At 42.9% G+C, this 20,944-nt stretch overlaps 1 protein-coding gene and 1 pseudogene across 1 annotated transcript; both read right to left on the minus strand.

Annotated features, from left to right (window-relative positions):
- Nucleotides 1-201: 201 nt before the first annotated feature.
- ACOD1 (aconitate decarboxylase 1) lies at nt 202-16,642 on the minus strand. The gene is made up of 5 exons (XM_062195298.1): nt 16,569-16,642; nt 5,766-5,927; nt 4,992-5,081; nt 2,637-2,842; nt 202-1,761 (listed from the first exon to the last, which is right to left on the minus strand). Exons 1-5 carry the CDS (start codon nt 16,578-16,580, stop codon nt 786-788), a joined length of 1,446 nt encoding a protein of 481 aa, XP_062051282.1. The 5' UTR covers nt 16,581-16,642; the 3' UTR covers nt 202-785.
- On the minus strand, nt 12,182-13,013 carry LOC133762542 (ZW10 interactor-like; annotated as a pseudogene).
- Nucleotides 16,643-20,944: the final 4,302 nt, after the last annotated feature.

Consider the following 20,944-nt stretch of genomic DNA (forward strand, 5'->3'; position numbering starts at 1 on the left):
TCATGTATTTGAAAACACCTCTTAAATATCTAACATGGTGTGGTTTGTTTAGCCAGTAAACTTAAGCACAACCATCTAAAATGTTTTTAGTTTCTTTCTACCAACACGTCTAAAACATATGATACACAGATTCAGGTCACACAAATTAAAATGTATCTTTGATTGTCTTTTTTTTTTTTTTGCATTGAAAGTATCCCCAGATTGGATTATGGTGATGTTTGTTCAACTTCATGAAACTTAGTAAAACAGACAAATAAGTACTTGAAATGGATGATTTAATGATATGTAAACTAGACAGGAATAAAGCTAATAAACATGAACAAAGTTCAGAGTCTTTTTTAACTAGAGCATACAGTCTGCAGAAGCAAGCATGTCCATCACACTATGGAGTGGTTGATAAGAACCACAGTCTCGGCAATCTGTTATCGTGATAGATCTGAGCTCTTCATTGACAGCAAATACGAAGTCCACCTTCTCTAGCCTTGAGGTTCATGAAGTTCATAAATAATTCCTCTGAAAAGATTAATTTTACAGGCAAGCCACAGGTGACTCGAATTTCACCCTTAAGAATACTTTTCAAATCGACCTTTCTGTGTTTCTTGGATATTTATTTTCTTGATTTTGGATAATTTGAACTATCCTGCAGAATTTAATGGACAAGATTCCTTTCAGGTAATTCTCTTTCTGGTGTCTCTGTATTTTGTAACAGATATTCCTGGGCAGACCAAGCAGCAGATCCTCGCTGCTTCCTTCCAAATGCCAAATCGCTTAGAGGTTGATACGCCTCAGGAGAGATTGCGGATGGAATGATCATAGGCTGAATAGTTTTGAAGAGGCCTCTGGGGAAAAGATCCTTTCAGAAGTGAGGTCAACACAGAGCAGTCCTCTAGGTCTTCCAGCTTTTCTACTACCTTTACAATACTTTCTGCTGTGTCGTTGGGCAACGTCCTGGAGGCATTGGCTCTGAACTTTTTCTGTAGATCCTCCTGGCTCAGTGGTTTCCTCCAGTGACCATAGAAGGTATCGCAGCGCTCGGTAAAGGTGGCTCCACCCTTGAGGGTGACGCTCACCTCACAGTACAGGGTGTTGAAGCTTGGCAGGTTGTCCAGGGGGTGTTCCAGCTCTACCTTCTTGAGCAGCTCTCTCACCTGTGGCCTGTTGATCTGGGAATGGTGGAATGATGGGACCGTGACATCACCATCAAGTAGCATGGCACAGGCCACATATTGGAAGGAATGACGAGCTTCATGCTCTGAGTCTGGGAAGGGCCTGTTGACATATGGGACATCCGGAATTCTGAGCACAATTCTCTGGATGTGGTCAATGGGAAGCAGGCCTCTGTCTGTTACAAGGTGCTTTCGCACAGACTCGGCTGCCTCAGCTACCCAGTGGGTAGCCAGATGGGCAGGAAATCGCTTGACAGCAACATCCTGCTGGTCCAGCAGCCAAGTGTAGGTAGCCAGGTTTGGAAGGACTTTGGGGGAATAATTGTCATAGAAGGCCCCAAATCCAACCTTCAAGTCCAGGATCTGCTTGTTTGCTTGAAGACCCAGCATTGCCAGAAAAGCAGCTTCTACCCCAAACCTGGCAGCATTGCCAACATGAAGGGGCTTGGTCTGGGTGGCAGCATTTGCCATGGGCGCCCCGGCGTGAGAAACGGCAATAGCCAGAGCCTCTTGGCACTTGGTCAGGCTGAGCCCTAGGAGCTTGGATGCAGCAGCAGCACTACCCAAAGCTCCTACCACCGAGGGGGGATGGAATCTGAAAAGCAAAGAAGCAGAGTTGGAGACAAACCTTATCCACCAGCAAGCAGTACAATGTAGTGGTTGAGAACATCGATCATGGAGTCTTACTGCCTGGGCTCAGATCTCGGCTGGTAGAGAGTTGTGTGGTCTTGGGAAAGTTGATCAACTTCTGTACTTGTCTTTCATAAACTAATAATAGAGTTTTACCTTGTAGAGTTTTGAGTCTTAAAGGAATTAACGTGTTTTACAGTAGTGCCTAACACGTAATCAATTCTTTTAAAATGTCATTGCGAATAATTGCCAGAAAAGCTAAGGTTGTTGATTGCCGAAAGCTCAGTGAGTGACTGTAAGAAGTGAGGGCCTTGTAGGAACTGTGAAAGTCCAGAAACCAATATTTCAGTGCAGGCCTCTTCCAGGAGGCCAAAACAAGTGGCAAAATAAGCCTGAGGCTGAGGTTGACTCTCATGCAGCCAACGTTAGGTCTACAGGATGATTTGTCTGGTTAGGGTTTTCTCAGTGTTTCCATCATCCTGAAGGACCCTGTGAGTAGCAGAGTAGATTCTGCCTCAAGGATGAGAATAGGAATACTCAGAGTACCACAGGGTGCCAGAGGACATGAGTCATTTGGGATGACCGGCCCCAGTTTACTTCATGGTCCCAGCTGCCTGATTGGCTCTCTAGACTGAAAGGAAAAATTTGAAAGGCATTCTCCAAGTCATACTTTTATGTACAGGTATGGGGTCTGGCATCTGAGTAGAATTGGCTTTTCTGTCAGCACTAATGTTAACACCTTCAACTGAGCTGTTTTCCAAGTTGAAAGCTCTTCAGAGGTCATGACTGACAGAATAAGCGAACGTGGCTATCTCTTGATGTAGCAAATTCTCTCCATACCTCTTTGGTATGTTATTGGCTTCCTTGGAGAAATGCATTAATTGGCCTTGGACTTCAATTCCAATGTTGAAAGCCAGCAGCAGATCAAGGCCAGAAAACTTTGGACTCTGAGGCAGGGCTTCTGATAAAGCTGTGACGACAGGAAGGACAGCCCCAGAAGGGTGTGTGGCAGGGTGCCACGTATCGTCAAAGTCCATTGAGTGGATCTAGGTAAACAGACATAAACGACAAAAAACGTATTTTAATTAAATGGCTTCTTGTATCAGCAAGGATTTAGTTCAGCGACAGCTTTGATGTGAGATTTCTTGATCTAATTCTCATAAAATAGGAGAACTGGCTGTGATTGTAAATTGCACTGAAAACGCTGTCCCTCTCCCCAGAGGAGGGCAGGACCTTGGAGAGCAACTTCTTTATCTGCCACAGCCCACCAAAGATCTATATTCTCCCCTTAAAAAAACTGGGGTGGGGCCTTTGGGTCAGCAGTTGAGACAATGTTTGGAACCCCTGTGTCACGTATCAGAGTGCCTGTATTCAAGTCCCTGCTCTGGCTCCCACTTCGACCTTCCTGCTGATGCACACGCTGGGAGGCAGCAGGTGATGGCGCAAAAGCTTGAGTCTCTGCCACCCACCTGGGAGATCTGGATTGAGTTTGTAGATCGTTTCTTAGGTCTAACCCAGCCCTGGCTGTCATGGGCATTTGGGGTGGTAAAGCAGTGGATGAATGACCTCTGTCACACACATAAACACACATTCTCTCATTTTCATTCTCATTCTCTCTCTCTGCATTTCAAATTAAATGAAAATAAAATTGAACGCTGCAGAATCAGTGGACTCCCTTCTTCCTACCTCATCCTCTAAACAAGTCTCACTGAAAGTTTGTCATTTATTCTGTATCCTGTCATATTTGTGTACCTGTTTATTACAAAGTAATAACAAACTTTCAGAGAAATTATAGCACAGGAACCCTGGAGCCCAGTTTTAAAAACCATTTTATGCTATAAGGTTTTACTCCTCTTTATCCCAGCCATTCATCTTTTTTGAAATAGTTGGTACTAACCAGAAGTTCATTTAAAAAGTTTTATGTCTATTTGATATGGCTGGTGGATTTCCCACTGCTTGCTGGATGTTTCCTCCTGAATGCACCACTGGGTTTGACTTTCAACATTCTGAAGTACTATCCCCGTAAACCCTGAAAATATATCAGAAGTCCCAATATTTTCATGTCCGAACTACACATCTTACAGACGGCCTCTGACATAAAGCAAGAACACAAAATAATCTTCTGGATGAAAATTGCTGGTTGACTTTTTGTTCAGAAAATAGATACATAAGGATTTTTTCTTAATATCTATTGAATAATGAAGAGCATATTACTAAATGGAAAACAGCACCCATAACAAAGAACTGAAAAGAAATTATGTTTGGGTATTGAGTTACATAATTTTCTTGCTATACACATTCAAAGGTTTAAATTTTGAACACCATTGGGGGTTTTATCTAAATTCTTGCATTTCTTCTACTTCATGATTTATTTAAATAGTAGATTACTGTAAAAGCATGACAATTGGGTCTGCTATTGCAGTGCAGAAGTTAAGCTGCCGCTTGTGATACCACCATCCCATGTTGGAATTTTGGTTCATGTCCTGGGGGCTCTGCTTCCAATCCAGCTCCATGCATGTGCCAGGGAAAGCAGCAGAAGATGGCCTGAGTACTTGTGCCCCTGACACCCATGAGTTCCTGGCTCCTGTGTATCCCAGTCCCAGCTGTTGAGTTCATTTGGAGAGTGAACCAACAGTAAAAGATCTGTCTTTCCCTTTCCCTGTTTCTCTGCCTTTAACATAAGTAAGTCTTTTAAGAAAAACCATGGGCTGGCACCATGGCTCACTTGGTTAATCCTCCACCTGCAGTGCCAGCATCCCATATGGGCGCCAGGTTCTAGTCCCGGTTGCTCCTCTTCCAGTCCAGCTCTGTGCTGTGGCCCAGGAAGGCAGTGGAGGATGGCCCAAGTGCTTGGGCACCTGCACCCATGTGGGAGACCAGGAAGAAGCACCTGGCTCCTGGCTTTGGATAGGCGCATGCTGGCCGTAGCGGCCATTTGGAGAGTGAACCAATGGAAGGAAGACCTTTCTCTGTCTCTGTCTCTCTCTCTCTCTAACTCTGTCAAAAAAAAGAAAAAACCATGAAAGCTGAAATTAGTGTCTACAATGGAGATCAGGCAATTTCTTCTCTGAACTTCAGTTATCTCGTATCTGTGTCATCTATGCCATATGGAAGCTGGGGGCAATTCCTAAGACATCTCCTGGCACCAAAATTAGGATGATGATCTAGTAGTTGGGAAAATGTAAAACTCCTTACAGCCACTCCATTAACAAAAGCAGCATATGTAGGTGGGAGCTTGATGTCTGGCTGACCCCAAACAGTGCTGGATACACTGGAAGTGTAGATCTGGAAGAGAAGAACACCAGTGGGACAGGGAGTGAGCACAGTATACCAAGTCACCGTTTCAGGCTTTGTTACCTTTGGAGGTGTCATGTTAACGGTTATCACTTGAACCCTTTGTGCTAGTTGGAAGCTTTAGTCACTGGGTCACTCTCCTTGTAGAAGAGTATGCAGCTTTGTCCATGGGAAGGAGAAGAGATGCTGTGGCTCTATCACAGATCAGATCCAGAGTCACAACATGTTTTACTTCTTAGAGACAAGCACTGAGGAAGGTGAAGTGTGTATCCTATGGAGAGTGGATGGTGTATCTCCCACATCCATATCATCTTCTGCTCTGGGTACCTGAGCAGCTTTTCCTTCAGATAATCTTAAAGACTTTGCATAAACACATGGTCGGTGGTAGATACTACTGCTTCTAAGACAGTCAGGATAAAGTGTGCTTTCAGCTATAAGAATAAACTGAGGTATTACCAGTGTATGGTTTTAAGGCAGTGGCTTAGTAAAGGATATGGATGAATATTAAAACTAATGTGATAAAGCATAGAAAATCATAAATCATGTAGAAAATGCTATATTATAAAACAAAGTATAGAGTAAATAAAACATGTGTGCCCCCCTCCCTGGGATTTATCCCAAAATATGCATGTGTGCACACTTGACTTTTATCTTTGAAACAGACTTTCAACTTACTTTACTGTACTGGCTGGCAATGTGAAACACTTCTGTATTGGTTCCCAGGAACCCCACGCCCAGAGTATCCAGAATCATCCTCTTGCTCCTTCGAATAACAGGATCTGTCAGGTGTCCCACTTTCAAGCCATGGATTATGTTGGCAAAGCTTTCTGTGACAGACTTTAAAGGGAAGATGATCAGTAGTGCTGCATTCCACTTCCTAATTTTGAGTAAGGAGTTTGGCTCCATTAGTGGAAACCCAGTAGATGAAGTTTAATTCAGGTTCTAAGAAATAATGTGTGTTAAACATCTACTCTGCATGAGGCATAGAATGGGGAAATGCACAGTAGCTGGTTTCTGTGCTCAGATTAGTTAAGAACAGTGATGGATAATAGTGAAGGTAATTATAGAAAGTCAAGAGAAGCAGGTGCAAGGAACAACTTTCCCAGTAAGCAGATAGCTGACATTGGAGGGGGAGTAACTGCCATTTCTTTAAGATACATGCCCAGACTATGTGGAATATTTCAAATGCATTATCCAGTTAACACCCACAGATTTCTAGGTGGGTGCATAGAATATCACTTTGCAGGTATGCAGCTGAAGGCACTGACTTTCATAGCCCTTAAATGGAGTTTAGACGACTATTGCAGAACCACCTGGGTGGGATGCTATTGAGAATGAATGTATCAGGCCCCCATTGTAGACAACAGAATTGGACCTTCCCCAGAGCTAGAATCTTCAGAAGCCTAGCACAGGAATGAGTTTTCCTTCAGTATCTCTAGGTGACTTTTACATGCTGTGGCACTGTTATTTCTTGAATAGTAGCTCTTCTCCATGTGGGGCTATGAAGAATCGGAATGTGGATAGTTCAGACTAAACATGTCAGACTGAATACTGAAATCTGAAGATTTAAGAAGAAAGAACAAGGGCTGGTGCCATGGCTCACTTGGTTAATCCTCCACCTGTGGCGCTGGCATCCCATATGGGTGCCAGGTTCTAGTCCTGGCTGCTCCTCTTTCAGTCCAGCTCTCTGCTGTGTCCTGGGAAGGCAGTGGAGGATGGCCCAAGTGCTTGGGCACCTGCACCCTCATGGGAGACCAGGAGAAAGCACCTGGCTCCTGGCTTCAGATCGGTGCAGCACCGGCCATAGCGGCCATTTGGGGGCTGAACCAACGGAAGGAAGACTATCTGTCTGTCTGTCTGTCTCTCTCACTGTCTATAACTGTCAAATAAAATTAAAACATAAGGCATGTCAAGAATTTTAAAATATAAAATCATGCTAAATCAATACTCAACATATTGATATCATTAATATGACAATATTGGTCTATCGTTTCAATGAAATTATTTTTTAAAAATAGGGCTATAAGAAAATTAGAAGATAAATATGAGTTAAGAAACATGGCTTTTTTTTTTTTTTTTTTGAGAGGCAGAGTTAGAGAAAGGTCTTCCTTCCATTGGTTCACCCCCCCAAGTGGCCACTATGGCCGGTGCTGCACCCATCTGAAGCCAGGAGCCAGGTGCTTCCTCCTGGTCTCCCATGCGGCTGCAGGGGCTCAAGCACCTGGGCCATCCTCCACTGCCTTCCCAGGCCACAGCAGAGAGCTGGACTGGAAGAGAAGCAACTGGGACTAGAACCTGGTGCCCACATGGGATGCTGGCACCGCAGGCAGAGGATTAACCAAGTGAGCCACAGTGCCGGCCCAAACCATGGCCTTTTTTTCCCTATTGGTGGAGACTGCCTGGAGATGTTGATCTCTGGTTATACAAGCTTAGGGAAGTCAGTCAGATGAAGGTATAGAGGATGAGGATGGAGTTTATAGAAGTAGTTTATAGAGGTAACTAAAGGTAGTCTGAGTTTGGCACATTTCAGCTGTAGAGCTTGCATGTAGGAGACTGTAGTGGGAGGAAGGTGAATTTGCAGACTAGGGCTGAATGATAAACACTATGTCACTCTGAAGTTGATGACCTGGATGGGAAGCCATTGTACTGCTTGAGAAAGTTAGACGTTTGATCAGAATTGTTCGCAAGGATCTCTGCATTCAACTATGTAGAGCATTGATTGGTGAGGGGTAGACCAGGACAGTACAGAGATCATTGAAGTAGGAGAGGTTCTGGAGAAGAAACGAAGGAAGACAGCAGACTTGGGGCAATAAAGATCGGCTCATTGTGGACTTGTTGATTATGAAGGACCTGTGGTCATCCCAATGGAAAAGACATTCTGCTCCCACCCAGAAGCCTGAAAATAAAAACTTGCAGGGTTGGTTACCTTTTTTTAATAACAACCAATATATTTACTTTTAGCCTACATTAATATTTCAAAACATAAAGGCATAATGAAGCTCAGAGGAGAAATAATCACATTTTATAAATTCAATAAGAGCAATGAGTTTGTTATCAGAAAAAGCTCTAAAATGAACACATTGTGTGGAACTAGACATTCTATTTCCAAAGTTAACAGAAACTTTTAAAATCTTAAACCAATAATTCTAGGTATTTTATAGATATTTCTTTCTACTTGGGCATAACAAGATCTTAAAAATGATAATATCAAAAGAGAATATACAAGCCAACTTTTAAATGAATGTGTATTAGTATTACAGGGAATAAAAGGCATTTCTTTTAGGAGTATGACCTTCACTGATTAGCACCAGTACAAAAAGAGTAAGTTTATTATAAGAAATGAAAAGTAATAGAAAATAGTCTTTCTTGCTACAAAGAATATTAATAGGGTAGATTATTAGGAACAAAATCTTTTTTTGTTGTTTGTTTTTCCCCTGTTTTATTTTACATATTTGCTTTTTTAAAAAAAACTTTTATTTAATGAATATAAATTTCCAAAGTACAGCTTGTGGATTACAATGGCTTCCCCTGACCCGATAACTTCCCTCCCACCCACAACCCTCCCCTTTCCCGCTCCCTCTCCCCTTCCATTCACATCAAGATCACAATATAAAGATATATAAAGATTCTCTTTATATACAGAAGATCAGTTTAGTATATAAAGTAAAGATTTCAACAGTTTGCCCCCACATAGCAACACAAAGTGAAAAATACTGTCGGAGTACTAGTTATAGCATTAAATCACAATGTACAGCACATTAAGGACAGAGATCCTACATGATATTTTTAAAAAATTGATTAATTTTCTATGCAATGTCCAATTTATAACCAAGGTTTTTTTTTTCATTTCCAATTATCTTTATATATAGAAGATCGATTCAGTATATACTAAGTAAAGATTTCATCATTTTGCACCCACGCAGAAACACAAAGTGTAAAAATACTGTTTCAGTACTAGTTATAGCATCACTTCACATTGGACAACACATTAAGGACAGATCCCACATGAGACGTAAGTACACAGTGACTCCTGTTGTTGACTTAACAATTTGACACTCTTGTTCATGGCGTCAGTAATCTCCCTAGGCTCTAGTCATGAGTTGCTGAGGCTATGGAAGCCTTTAGGGTTCGCCGACTTCGATCTTATTCTGACAGGGTCATAGTCAAAGTGGAAGTTCTCTCCTCCCTTCAGAGAAAGGTACCTCCTCCTTTAATGGCCCTGTTCTTTCCACTGGGATCTCACTCACAGAGATCTTTCATTTAGGTCGTCGTCTTTTTTTTTTTTCCAGAGTGTCCTGGCTTTCCATGCCTACAATACTCTCATGGGCTCTTCTGCCACATCCAAATGCCTTAAGGGCTGATTTTGAGGCCAGAGTGCTATTTAGGACATCTGCCATTCTATGAGTCTGCTGTGTATCCCACTTCCTATGTTGGATCATTCTCTCCCTTTTTGATTCTATCAGTTAGTATTAGCAGACACTAGTCTTGTTTGTGTGATCCCTTTGATTCTTAGACCTATCAGAGCCATCGAATGTGAACTGAAGTTGATCACTTGGACTAGTGAGATGGCATTGGTACATGCCACCATGATGGGATTGTTTTGGAATCCTCTGGCATGTTTCTAACTCCACCATTTGGGGCAAGTCAGCTTGAGCATGTCCCAAATTGTACATCTCCTCCCTTTCTTTTTCCCACTCTTATATTTAACAGGGATCACTTTTCAGTTAAAATTTAAACACTTACTAAGAATAATTGTGTGTTAATTACAGAGTTCAAACAATAGTACTAGAACAAAAAATACTATACTGGGTAAAGTATTTCATTGTACATCAACAGTCAGGACAAGGAACAAAATCTTAATTTCAAAATTGAACTGATGGAATTAGAAGGATAGACTTTGATGAAATTATCCAGGATTTATATTTGCCTGCCAGAAATGTCATGTTAAAAATAAGACACTCATGGGGCCAATATTGCAGCACAGCAGGTTATAAGCAGCTGCTTTTTTTCACTGACACCCTGTATCAGAGTGTCAGTTTGAATCCCAGCTGCTCTACTTCTGATCCAATTTTCTGCTGTGTTTGGGAAACAAAAGATGGCTCAAGAACTTGGGCCCTTGCCACCCAGGTAGGAGAACCTGATGGATATTCTGGCTCATGTCTTCAGCCTGGCCCAGACCTTTGTAGGCATTTGGAAAGTGAGTCAGTGGATGGAAAATCAATTGACCATTCTGTCTCTCTCTGATTTTCAAAAAATAGCAGATAATAAAGAATTTTACAGTGGCACACCATACAAGTTCTATCACTGTCATACTGGTTTTTTTTTTTTTTTTTGGAGGGGGGAACTTATCCTAAAAATTGGTTAAATGGACAAGTTCACAGAGAATGAATGCAATGTGTTATAGGAGTTCCAGTGTTTTGATCTCTGTCAGAAAAAGAATATTTTGAAAAGAGATAAAAGGTAGAGCACAATAATGTCTTTTTTGGGTATTACTCCTGTGAATTCTCATGCAAATCTCTAAGTCATACTTAAAAACTTGGAATAACTCATGTGACTGTTCTGTTCCTTTTTTAGTCAATGACATTTTTGATAAATGAGTATCTACCCTCCATAAGGATATTCCTTCTGTCTATAGATTTAATCATATACAAAAATAAAACCTCTTTAAGAGCATATAATAACTACATATACACATATAAACCACATAGACCTATCTATATATTTGTATATATAACTAGTAAAATTTTTTTTGCAGAACTAATAGGTGTTATATTGCTTGATACAAATGAAATCAAAATTGATAAGTACAAAATCAAATCGGGTAGACTAAAAAATCTAAATCTACTTTGGAACTAAACATTATTCTAAATACATATGAGAAATAAAGCAATAAAACTTCCTTGATCTCAAACAAAATCAGTATGAAAATGAATGCCCTACATGTTAAAATCTATTATTAAGAGTGATAATAAAATATATAATTAAAATGTATTTTCTTGGGCCAGTATTATGGCATAGCAGGTAAAGCCAAGGCCTGAGACAGTAGCATCCCAAATCAGTGCTGGTTCAAGTCCCAGCTGCTCCACTTCTGAATCGGCTCCCTGCTGGGAGATTTCCTTGGAAAAGCAGTGGAAGATGGCTCAAGTATTTGGGCTCCTGACACCCATGTGGGAGATCTGGATGAAGCTCTTGGCTTCACTCTGGCCCAGCCTTGGCCGTTGTGGAGAGATGGGGAGTGAACCAATAGATCTCTCTGGCTCTCCCTCTCTAACTCTTTAAATAAATCTTTAAAACAAACATGCATTTATTATAATATGAGAAAGAAGAAATGTGTATAACAAATATTCATGTTTAAAAACTACAAAAATGTTAAAAATTTAAAAAATCAAAACAATATGAAAGTAATAAACATTAAAGCAGTACAAAAGCTAATGATATTGAGAGAATTTTTAAAAATCTTGAAAATCCACAAACATTAATGAAAATGACAGATATACCATACATATGTATTAAAATATATGCTAGTTTAAATTTTTTAAGTGTTATATGTTAGTACCCCCAAGCTATCTGCAGAAGTAAACAAAATTCCTGTCAGTTTTTCTAGGCCACTAAGTAGCACAAATGACAAAGTTCAGGAAAAATGTATATCCCACAGTAAAACTACATAAGCCGTACAAATAAATAGGCAGTATGAAACACAGAGCCCACAAAGTGGTAAGTTATGAGCTTTTTCCAGAAAGATAAACAAAATACACATATTATGTTTAAAGTAAGAAAAGATACTCATGAGCTGGAATGACAAAATATACAAAAAAGTAGATTGGAATCTATTACACAGTCTTGATGAAAAACAAAAATTCAAAAAACTGATGGTTAAGTAGATTAGCTAACCACAAGTTAATAAAGGATATAGAAAGCAACCTACAAACAATGATAAATACAAAAGGAAGTAAATACACAAAGAAAAATGAGAAAATTTAATTCATGCCTAATGTGTGTCTTAGATGAAGTTAATAGAAACTGAGGTATGCATTTTTTAAAGCAACAGGCTTCGAAGGTCTAGAATTGCTGAAAGACTTTGTTGATTTGCATCATTCAACGAACCTACATGAGTCCAGGTCATAAATCAGGCTGCACTCTGGAGTTCCCAGCCCATCCTTGGAGGACACTTCACGGTCTCTCTCCACGGTGTCCCCGATGTTCCACTCCAGTATTCTGCTCTGCTCTTGGGGGCCAGGTCAGCTGCTGGGGCTTTTCCTTAGGAAGATTCAGGTGCAGAAGCTCCTGTGGGAGCTCTGCCTCAGCCTGAGCGAGCAGTGGCTTACCATGCAGGGTATATGGCAGCTGAAGGGAGGCTTGGTGCCTCCGCAGCTGATCCTGCACCACTCCTGCCTGCTGCTTCAAGATGCTGAGTTGCTGACCCAGCTGTCCAAGCCCCTGCTCTTTTCCAGTCTTGGGCTCCCTTACCTCTGCAGAAACCTCCACCAGATGGTACAGGTGCTTCCCCCGTTGTAGCTGCCACTGCTTCTGGGCTGCTCAGAGTTGCTCCACAGCCACCAGTTTCTTGGCCTGGAGCTGCTCTGTTGCCTCCTGGAGCTGGGTTTGCTTCATCCACCTGGGTTAGAGTGCGGGTCCCATGACTTCTGATGGCTTCCACATTGTCTTGGGATGTGGCTGTCAACTTCTTCCATTGCTCCTTGGCCTCCACTGACTTCTGTTGGCTTGTGTCTTCAGAAGCCAAGGGGTCCAGGCCCTGGATTGTGTCCTCCTGTAGAAAGTCTGCTACCTGAAGCTGGCTGCACAGTAGCTTGTCTGTCTTCGTGAGTTCCTCTCAAACTAGGTCAAGACCCGGGCTGGCAGGTCAGCCTCTTGCAGGCCTGTAGGCTCCAGGGTGTCTGCTACTTCATCAAGGACCTCTAGCATCTTTGCTCAGTCTCACTCCTGGCTGCCTTCATAACTGTGCTGCATTCCGGGTTATTTACATTGTAGAAGCAGGGGAGCACTTCGAAATTTCTTTAAATATCAAACTCTTGGGGCCAGATTGGGGTATAACAGGTCAAGCCACTGACTGCAATGCCGGTATCCCGAATGGATACTGGTTGGAGTCCCAGCTGCTCTGCTTCTGATCCAGCTCCCTGCTAATTTGCCTGGGAAAACAGTGAATGATGGCCTAAGTGCTTGGGCCCCTGTGCTCACAAAGTTGATCAGAAGAAGCTCCCGGCTCTTGGTTTTGAACTGGCCCAGCTCCAGCTGTTAAGGCCATTTTGGAGTGACCCAGTGGATGTAAGAGCGCTCTATATCTGTCTTTCCCCCATTCTCCCTCTGTAACTCTTTCAAATAAATAAATCTTCATCCTAGCCAAGAGCCAGGAGCTTCTGCTGGATTTCCTTGGTGGGTGCAGAGGCCCAAGCACTTGGGCCATCCTCCACTGCTTTCCCAGGTGCATTAGCAGGGAGCTGGATTGAAAGTGGAGCAGCAGCCAGCGCCATGGCTCAATAGGCTAATCCTCCGCCTTGCGGCGCCGGCACACCAGGTTCTAGTCCCGGTCGGGGCACCGGATTCTGTCCCGGTTGCCCCTCTTCCAGGCCAGCTCTCTGCTATGGCCTGGGAGTGCAGTGGAGGATGGCCCAAGTGCTTGGGCCCTGCACCCCATGGGAGGCCAGGATAAGCACCTGGCTCCTGGCTTTGGATCAGCGCAGTGCGCCGGCTGCAGCACACCGGCCGTGGCAGCCATTGGAGGGTGAGCCAATGGCAAAAGGAAGACCTTTGTCTCTGTCTCTCTCTCACTGTCCACTCTGCCTGTCAAAAAAAAAAAAAAAAAAAAAAGTGGAGCAGCCAGGAGTCAAACCAGCACCCATATAGGATACTGGCCCTGCAGGTGGTGGGTTAACCTGCTCTGTCTCCTTAAAGCTCCAGCCTTAAAATCAAATTATTCAATGCATAGACAGCTATTTTGTTTCCTGTACATCTCCACAAGAGATAATATTTATTGTGTGTGGCTGAAAACATCGATTTGTCATGTTTCACTATATACCTAGATCTTAGTACCTCTTAGTCAATTTCAGCTGCTTAACCTCCCTGTTACATTACATCATTGTGCAACTTCCTTTGTCTTACTGAGCATCAGGTATGTCCCTTTAAACTGTTAGCTTTAGGGTGAGGGGTTATTGGATTGGGGCCCAGGCTGGCTGAGGCTCTCCAATTCTGAGCTCGGGGCCAGGGTACAGTTAGAGATGGAACCAGGGCCCATTTGAACATTCTTCAGTGAAGTCAGGACAGTCCTATTCCTAGAGTCTCCAGAAGAACTCGGCAGATGCCTGCCCTTCTCCAAAGGATAGGCTACTTTTTATGTCTCTGAAGCTTCAGTAAAGAAAGATGGAAAGAAGATGGCCGGGAGACAGAAGGGATGCTGGCAAAAACATTTCTGATTTGGGGAGAGGATAACGATAATGTTGACATTCATGCTGCTGGACACTTGGGTAAACATCTTTGAGGGCAGATGGAGGAAGGTAGGAAGGAAAAATAGCAGGCTTGACAATCTGCTAGGTAAAACTTCTTTCAAGTATTGAAAGGAACCTTGGATTAGGTAAAAGAGCCTATTTTTCAGTCTCTTCCTGTCCTCCCAATTCCCACAGATGTTCCATCTCTTCCGGGTTACATCTGGTCTGGGCTGCCTGATGGGGAAAGGTGTATGTCTGGGGAGTAGTGGGAATTGGGTGCTGACATGGAACCTGGGAGGTGGCTGTGGCATCCATCCACATGAGACCATGCTGTTGGTGACTTATGAAGGTGGGACCCCAACAGATAAATCCTGAACATGACCTCGTGAGCCAAAGAACAAATAGTCTCCTCCTAGCCCCTGAAGGAAAGGAACGTAAGAGGGGAGAGAGAGAGAGAGAGAAAAAAAAAAAAAAAACAGCTGTTCTGCTGTCTGGGAGCCTCACGCCACTCTGTGGTTACAATATTTTCCCAGTCAGCTTACCTTTCTCATGGCACTTACATATCTATTTAGTTCAATACAATGATTAATGTAGGAATTAAATCATAACAAATGTCATTTAACCAGCAAATTCCACAAGTTCTTTTGATTTGTCAGACACTTTCCTTAGCTCTCTAAAATGCCCAGCAAGAACGGTATGGTACTTAAAATCTTACCTTTGGCCGGCGCCGCGGCTCAGTAGGCTAATCCTCCGCCTTGCGGTGCCGGTACACCGGGTTCTAGTCCCGGTTGGGGCGCCGGATTCTGTCCTGGTTGCCCCTCTTCCAGGCCAGCTCTCTGCTGTGGCCCGGGAGTGCAGTGGAGGATGGCCCAAGTGCGTGGGCCCTGTGCCCCATGGGAGGCTAGGATAAGCACCTGGCTCCTGCCATCGGATCAGCGCGGTGCGCCGGCCGCAGCACGCCTACCGCGGCAGCCATTGGAGGGTGAACCAACGGCAAAAAGGAAGACCTTTCTCTCTGTCTCCCTCTACTGTCCACTCTGTCAAAAAAAAAAAATCTTACCTTTGACGGGGGACTGTGACAGGAAATGCCTAATCATAAATGCACCCTGGCAACATCAAAATGGGCACACATCAAACTCGGAGGTTAATGGGAGTGGGTGTTTAGTAGTTGAGCTGCCTGTGCCCCACGTTGGAGAACCTGGATTTCTTTTTCTTTCTTTTTTTTTTAAAAGAATTATTTTATTTATTTGAAAGAGAGGTTGAGAGAGGGGAGGTAGAGGGAATGAGGAAGGTAGAGAGAGAGGTCTTCCATTCCGCTGATTCTCTTCCCCAAATGATCACAACGGCCAGAGCTTAGCTGATCCAAAGCCAGGAGTGGGAGCTTTTTCCGTGTCTCCCACGTGGGTGCAGGGCACAAGGACTTGGGCCATCTTCTACTGCCTTCCCAGGCCATAGCAGAGAGCTGGATCAGAAGAGGAGCAGCCGGGACTCGAACTGGTGCCCTCATGGGATTCTGGTGCTGCAGGCTGGGGCTTTACCCACTGTGCCACAGCGCCAGCCCCCTGGTAGAACCTGGATTTCATTCTGAGCTCTGGCTCCTGACTCCAGCTTCCCACTGATGTACATTTTGGGAGGCAGTGAGGTTGGCTCAAGTTATTGGATTCTACCCACATGGGAAACCTGGATTATGGTTTCCAGCTCAGTTTCAGCCCAACTTCTGCTATCACAAGCATTTGCAGAATAAACAAGCACACAGGAGTGCTCCTTAAAGATAAAACTTAGATTAAAATTCAATGAACTTGCACGATTAATTTTATTCCTAATATGTATGACAATCAACCTCTTGTACAATGCTATTGGAAAATAAGATGGAGTTAATTAGGTAGCCCAGAGGTTACGAGAAAAGCTCAAATGCCATTTTTGAAGCAGAAACTTTCAAGAGCAATAGTTCTTAAGGGAAGGGAAACTAAGGAAATTGAGAAAGGAAAAAGCTTGCTGGAAAAGCAATTCGAGTAAGCCGCATCAAATGTCACAGTACCTTGAGCATCATGCTGTCCTAGAGAGGAAGGTTAGCTCAGGAGTGAGCTGGCCGAGTCGCTCATTTGCTGGCTGACTGCCTTTATACCCTCCACTGCCTTGAAACATTCCCTTTCACTTTGCTCTGACTCTGGAATTTCCACAATTTCAACACCTCCCGGCTGAAGTCACTTGAACTTCCTCTGAAACGTTTTGCTGCTTTTGCTGGTGGATGAAGAACTAAACAAGGCTAGGAAGGGCATTAATGATGCACATGAAATTCCTTATGGGCATCAGAAAAGTAAATTTGTGGTAAAACAAGGATTGCTTCTTGTGCCTAGATGCCACATGTCAATGTCAGAATGATATTTACTCCTGCAATATTCCACTTTGAAAAATTTTATCTTAAGGAATATGTATGGGAAAAAACTTAGGAAAACTGCTACATACAGTTAAAAATCTGAAGTCTTGGTTATAAGATTAAAAATTGGAAACTAGTGCCCCCAAATAGTGGATTGATGAAGTAAGATGTGGCATATACAATATTTAAGGCATATTTCTATTTTCCCTTTATACTTCATCCTCTTGGTCTAGGGAGAAATGTGCCATTAGAAGCTCTTGGGAGTTTTTGACAAAGAGGCTGGAGGGGGCATTTTCAGCTCGCATCCTTGCTCGTTCTTGAATCACTCTTTCTCTGCGTATCTCTGGTTCCTGTTCCTCTGCCTGGCTTCGGGGATGTACTGCCTGTCTCAATTGCTTCCTGCCGTTCCCTGCGTTTGCTTCAACATGGGTTATACAGGTTTATAATTCATCCCCATAGCTTGGTTTGTGTAACCTTAATTCTGCCTACCTGGTACATGCCAGTGTCTTGGCCTGCCCTTGTCCTGGACAACAGATTTGCATTCACCATGGGTCTAAAAGCCAGGTTACTTAAAAATCTGAACCTGTTCTACATGTAGTGGCAGGATTTGTTTTGGGGAAGAATGCATGTCAATTTTAGAGGAGATCTCCATGAGCCTTGGGGTTTTACCCCAATCCTATTATAGAAGGGAGTGTTGAGAGGAAAAAGAAGAGCTAAACTAATGTGCATGAGAATTCAAGATGCTATTTTTCTTGAGGGCAAGTAGTGTCCATGGGAGATAATGTGGGTTGATCTTGCTTCTCTTGATTAGAACCTGTGGAAAAAGGGTATTGGAGATATGGCCAAGGGCAGGGTCCGTAGGAGCCCTCATGGATTGGGATAATACCATGGTGATTGGTTAAGAGCTGCAGAAGGAGGTGCCCAGCAGGGAACTCTGTGTGAAAGGACAAGAATAGACAGATTTTAAAAATGGTGAGATTGAATATCTAATTTGAGGGCCAGCATTGTGGTGCAGCAGGTAAAGCCACTATGTGAGATGCTGGTTTCCCAAATAGTTGCTGTTTTGTGTCCTGGCTGTCCCACTTTGAAGCCAGTTCCCTAATGATGGCCTGGGAAAAGCAGTGGAAGATGCCCCAAGAGTCTGGGCCCCTGCCACCCAGGTGGGAGACTCAGATGAAGCTCCTGGCTTCAGCCTGGCCCAGAGCTGCCCATTGTGGCCATCTGGAGGAGTGAACCAGAAGTGGAAGATGTCTCTCTCTGCCTCTCTCTCTGCCTTCCAAATAAATCTTTAAAAATACCTAACTTAAAGTTTGGCTTTTCAACACAGTTCCCTAAAGTTATCCTCAAATCCCTAGGAAAGCTTGCTACATACTGCAAGGTAGTGTTAGCCAAGATTTGGGAAATGAAAGCAGAGGAAGTTGTTCATGCACAGAATAAAAAGAACTAGAGAGAAATGAAGTTACCAGTCAGAGAAGTAACCAGTGCCAACCAAGGGAATGTAGGTACTCTTCCCTTTGACTCTTTAACTATTTAGGGTGAGCATTGTGACTACTTGGATAGTATAGGGGACAGGGACATGGAAGGATGAGTTCTTAGGAATATTTAGATCATAGTCATCATGCATTGGCTGCCTAAAGTGGGCTTCTGAACTGTGGTCCAGATTGAGGAAACCCAGACACATGTTCAGTATTGGCAGAGATGGTTGTTGTGGACATCAAGGTACCATTTCAGACATTTAATTTTTAACTTATTGGAAGAGAGAAAATCAGAGGCAAAAATGTTCTTATCTGCTGATTCATTCCTCAAATGTTTGCAGTTGGGCTGGGCTGGCTCACGGCTGGGAACCAGGAACTAGATCCATCCATGTACAAAACATGACTGTAGTAGAAAAAAAAATTACTTGAGCCATCACCACTGCCTCCTAGGGTCTGCATTAGCAGGAATCTTGTATCAGGATCTAGAGCTGTGACCCGAACCCAGACACTCTGATGTGGGATGCAGGCATTCTAACCAGCATCTTAGCATCTATCCACAGACAATATTGGTGGATTCCACAGCCACCATCAGTAGAAACTTGGATTCTAGTATGCAAAGAGCAAGATGGATATTTTGTGGCCATAGGGAAAGAATGATCAGTTTGAGGTTCTGTGGTATATTCCTAATTAATCTGTTTAATTTGATGTTTTGGGGTAATCGTAAGTTGAAAGGAAACAAACATACAGTCTGACAATCACTTTAAATAGAAATCAACTATTATTTCAGTTAAAAGTTGTGTTTTTTTCTTACATATCTAGGTACTCAACTGATATGCAAGTTAACAAAGTGGATTCTTGTGGTTTGCCCAAAGAAACTGAGAGTTGCCAATGTTATTAGTTGCAATCTAAACAAGAGAAAGTCAAGACCCCAAGAGGTAAAATAGATATTTTTTTCAAGTTCAGAGTGAGGTTAGGAGTTGAGACTGGTAAGACCAGTTTTACTTGAAACTGAAGAGTGGGCTAGGATGGCTTTAGCCATCCATGGTGGAAAGGCTTTATAAAGAAATGAAGAGCTTCCCTAAGTCAGTTGAGCTTTAATGGGAGTTGTATCATTAAGTTTCTAGGCCTCAGGTTTTGCCACAGGTTAATTCAGAAAAAGAGTTAAATCACTTGCTAGTTTAATTGTAAACCTAATAGTGTTATGGAACCATGACAACTACTAAGATTTTCTGTAACTAGAGTTAATTTTTCAAATTTTTTGGTTTTACCCATTTGAGGGGCGGGGGGAGAATGAGCAAGTGAGTTCTCATGCACTGGTTCACCCCGCAAATGTCGCAAAAGCCAAGACAAAACCAGGTTAAAGCCAGAAGCCTAGAACTCATTTCACATCTCCCACACGGGGGACAGGGAACCCAGCGTCTTGAATCATCACCACTGCCTCCCAGGATGCACATTAACAGGAAGTGGGGATTGAGAGTGGAGTCAGAATTTGAACCCAGACCCTTCAACATGCAATGCAGCCATCCCGAGGTGCCTTAACCACGGCACCAAGCACCTGCCCCTAAGGTCACTTTCTGTTATTTTTGAACACAAATCTTCTCCTTGAGCCTCTTACCCTGGAGGAAGGAAACAATGCTGTACGTAGCCATATGGGGTGGAACTGAGGCCTCCTTTGAACAGCTAGCTTGAGTGTTGACCTTTCCAAAGTAAGTTTAGGCTTCAGAGACTACAGCCCAGCCAGTTGCTTGACTGTAAACCTTATGAGGGACATTAAGCCAGAGCCACCCAACCAAGCCAATCTGAGGTTCCTGATCCTTAGAAATTTTGGAGAATAATACATGTTTGTTGCTTTAAATGCAGGGTTTCTGAGATAATTTATTACACAATGTATTAGGGTTCTCCAGAGAAACAACTGAGAGCCAATGGTGTGGTTCCAGACCAAGTACTAGCAAACCAGGGGCTTGGAATAGCAATGTTTTAGTTTGAAGGCAGGAGAAAACTCTTGTCTCAGCTCAAAGGCAATGAGTGGGAGGAATTATCTTTGTCCTATTCAGGCCTTTAACTAATTAGATGAGTCAGACCACTTTACCCAGCCTATCAACTCTCCACGCTCAACTTACCCAAACTATTTCTACTGGAACATTCAGAATAAAATTAGGCAAAATATTTGGGCACCCTGTGTCCAGTTATGTTGACACATAAAATTAATACAGATTCCAAGCTGATAAAATGACCTATGTAGGTCCTTGAGATTATGACTTAGTTATCACTTCATTCTCATAGCAAGCTTTGTAGTTGCATCTGCTCATGCTCTCTGAGGCCATGGTATGTATTGGCTTAGGAGACTTCATACTTGTGATTCCCTCTTGCTTCTTGGGTCTTCTCTCTGGGGTGCCTTTTTCTCTTCCCTCATCTCATAACTTTATTCCTTTCCTCTTCTAAGATAGTGATCTTAACTAGGGATGAGCTTGTCCCCTCGATGACATTTGGCAATGTCTGAAGATGTTTGGTTGTCATCAAATTGTGACATACAGTAGGATGCTAAACATCCTAAAATGTACA

The sequence above is a fragment of the Lepus europaeus genome, chromosome 6 (assembly GCF_033115175.1).
Source record: "Lepus europaeus isolate LE1 chromosome 6, mLepTim1.pri, whole genome shotgun sequence".
Taxonomy (NCBI): Eukaryota; Metazoa; Chordata; class Mammalia; order Lagomorpha; family Leporidae; genus Lepus; species Lepus europaeus.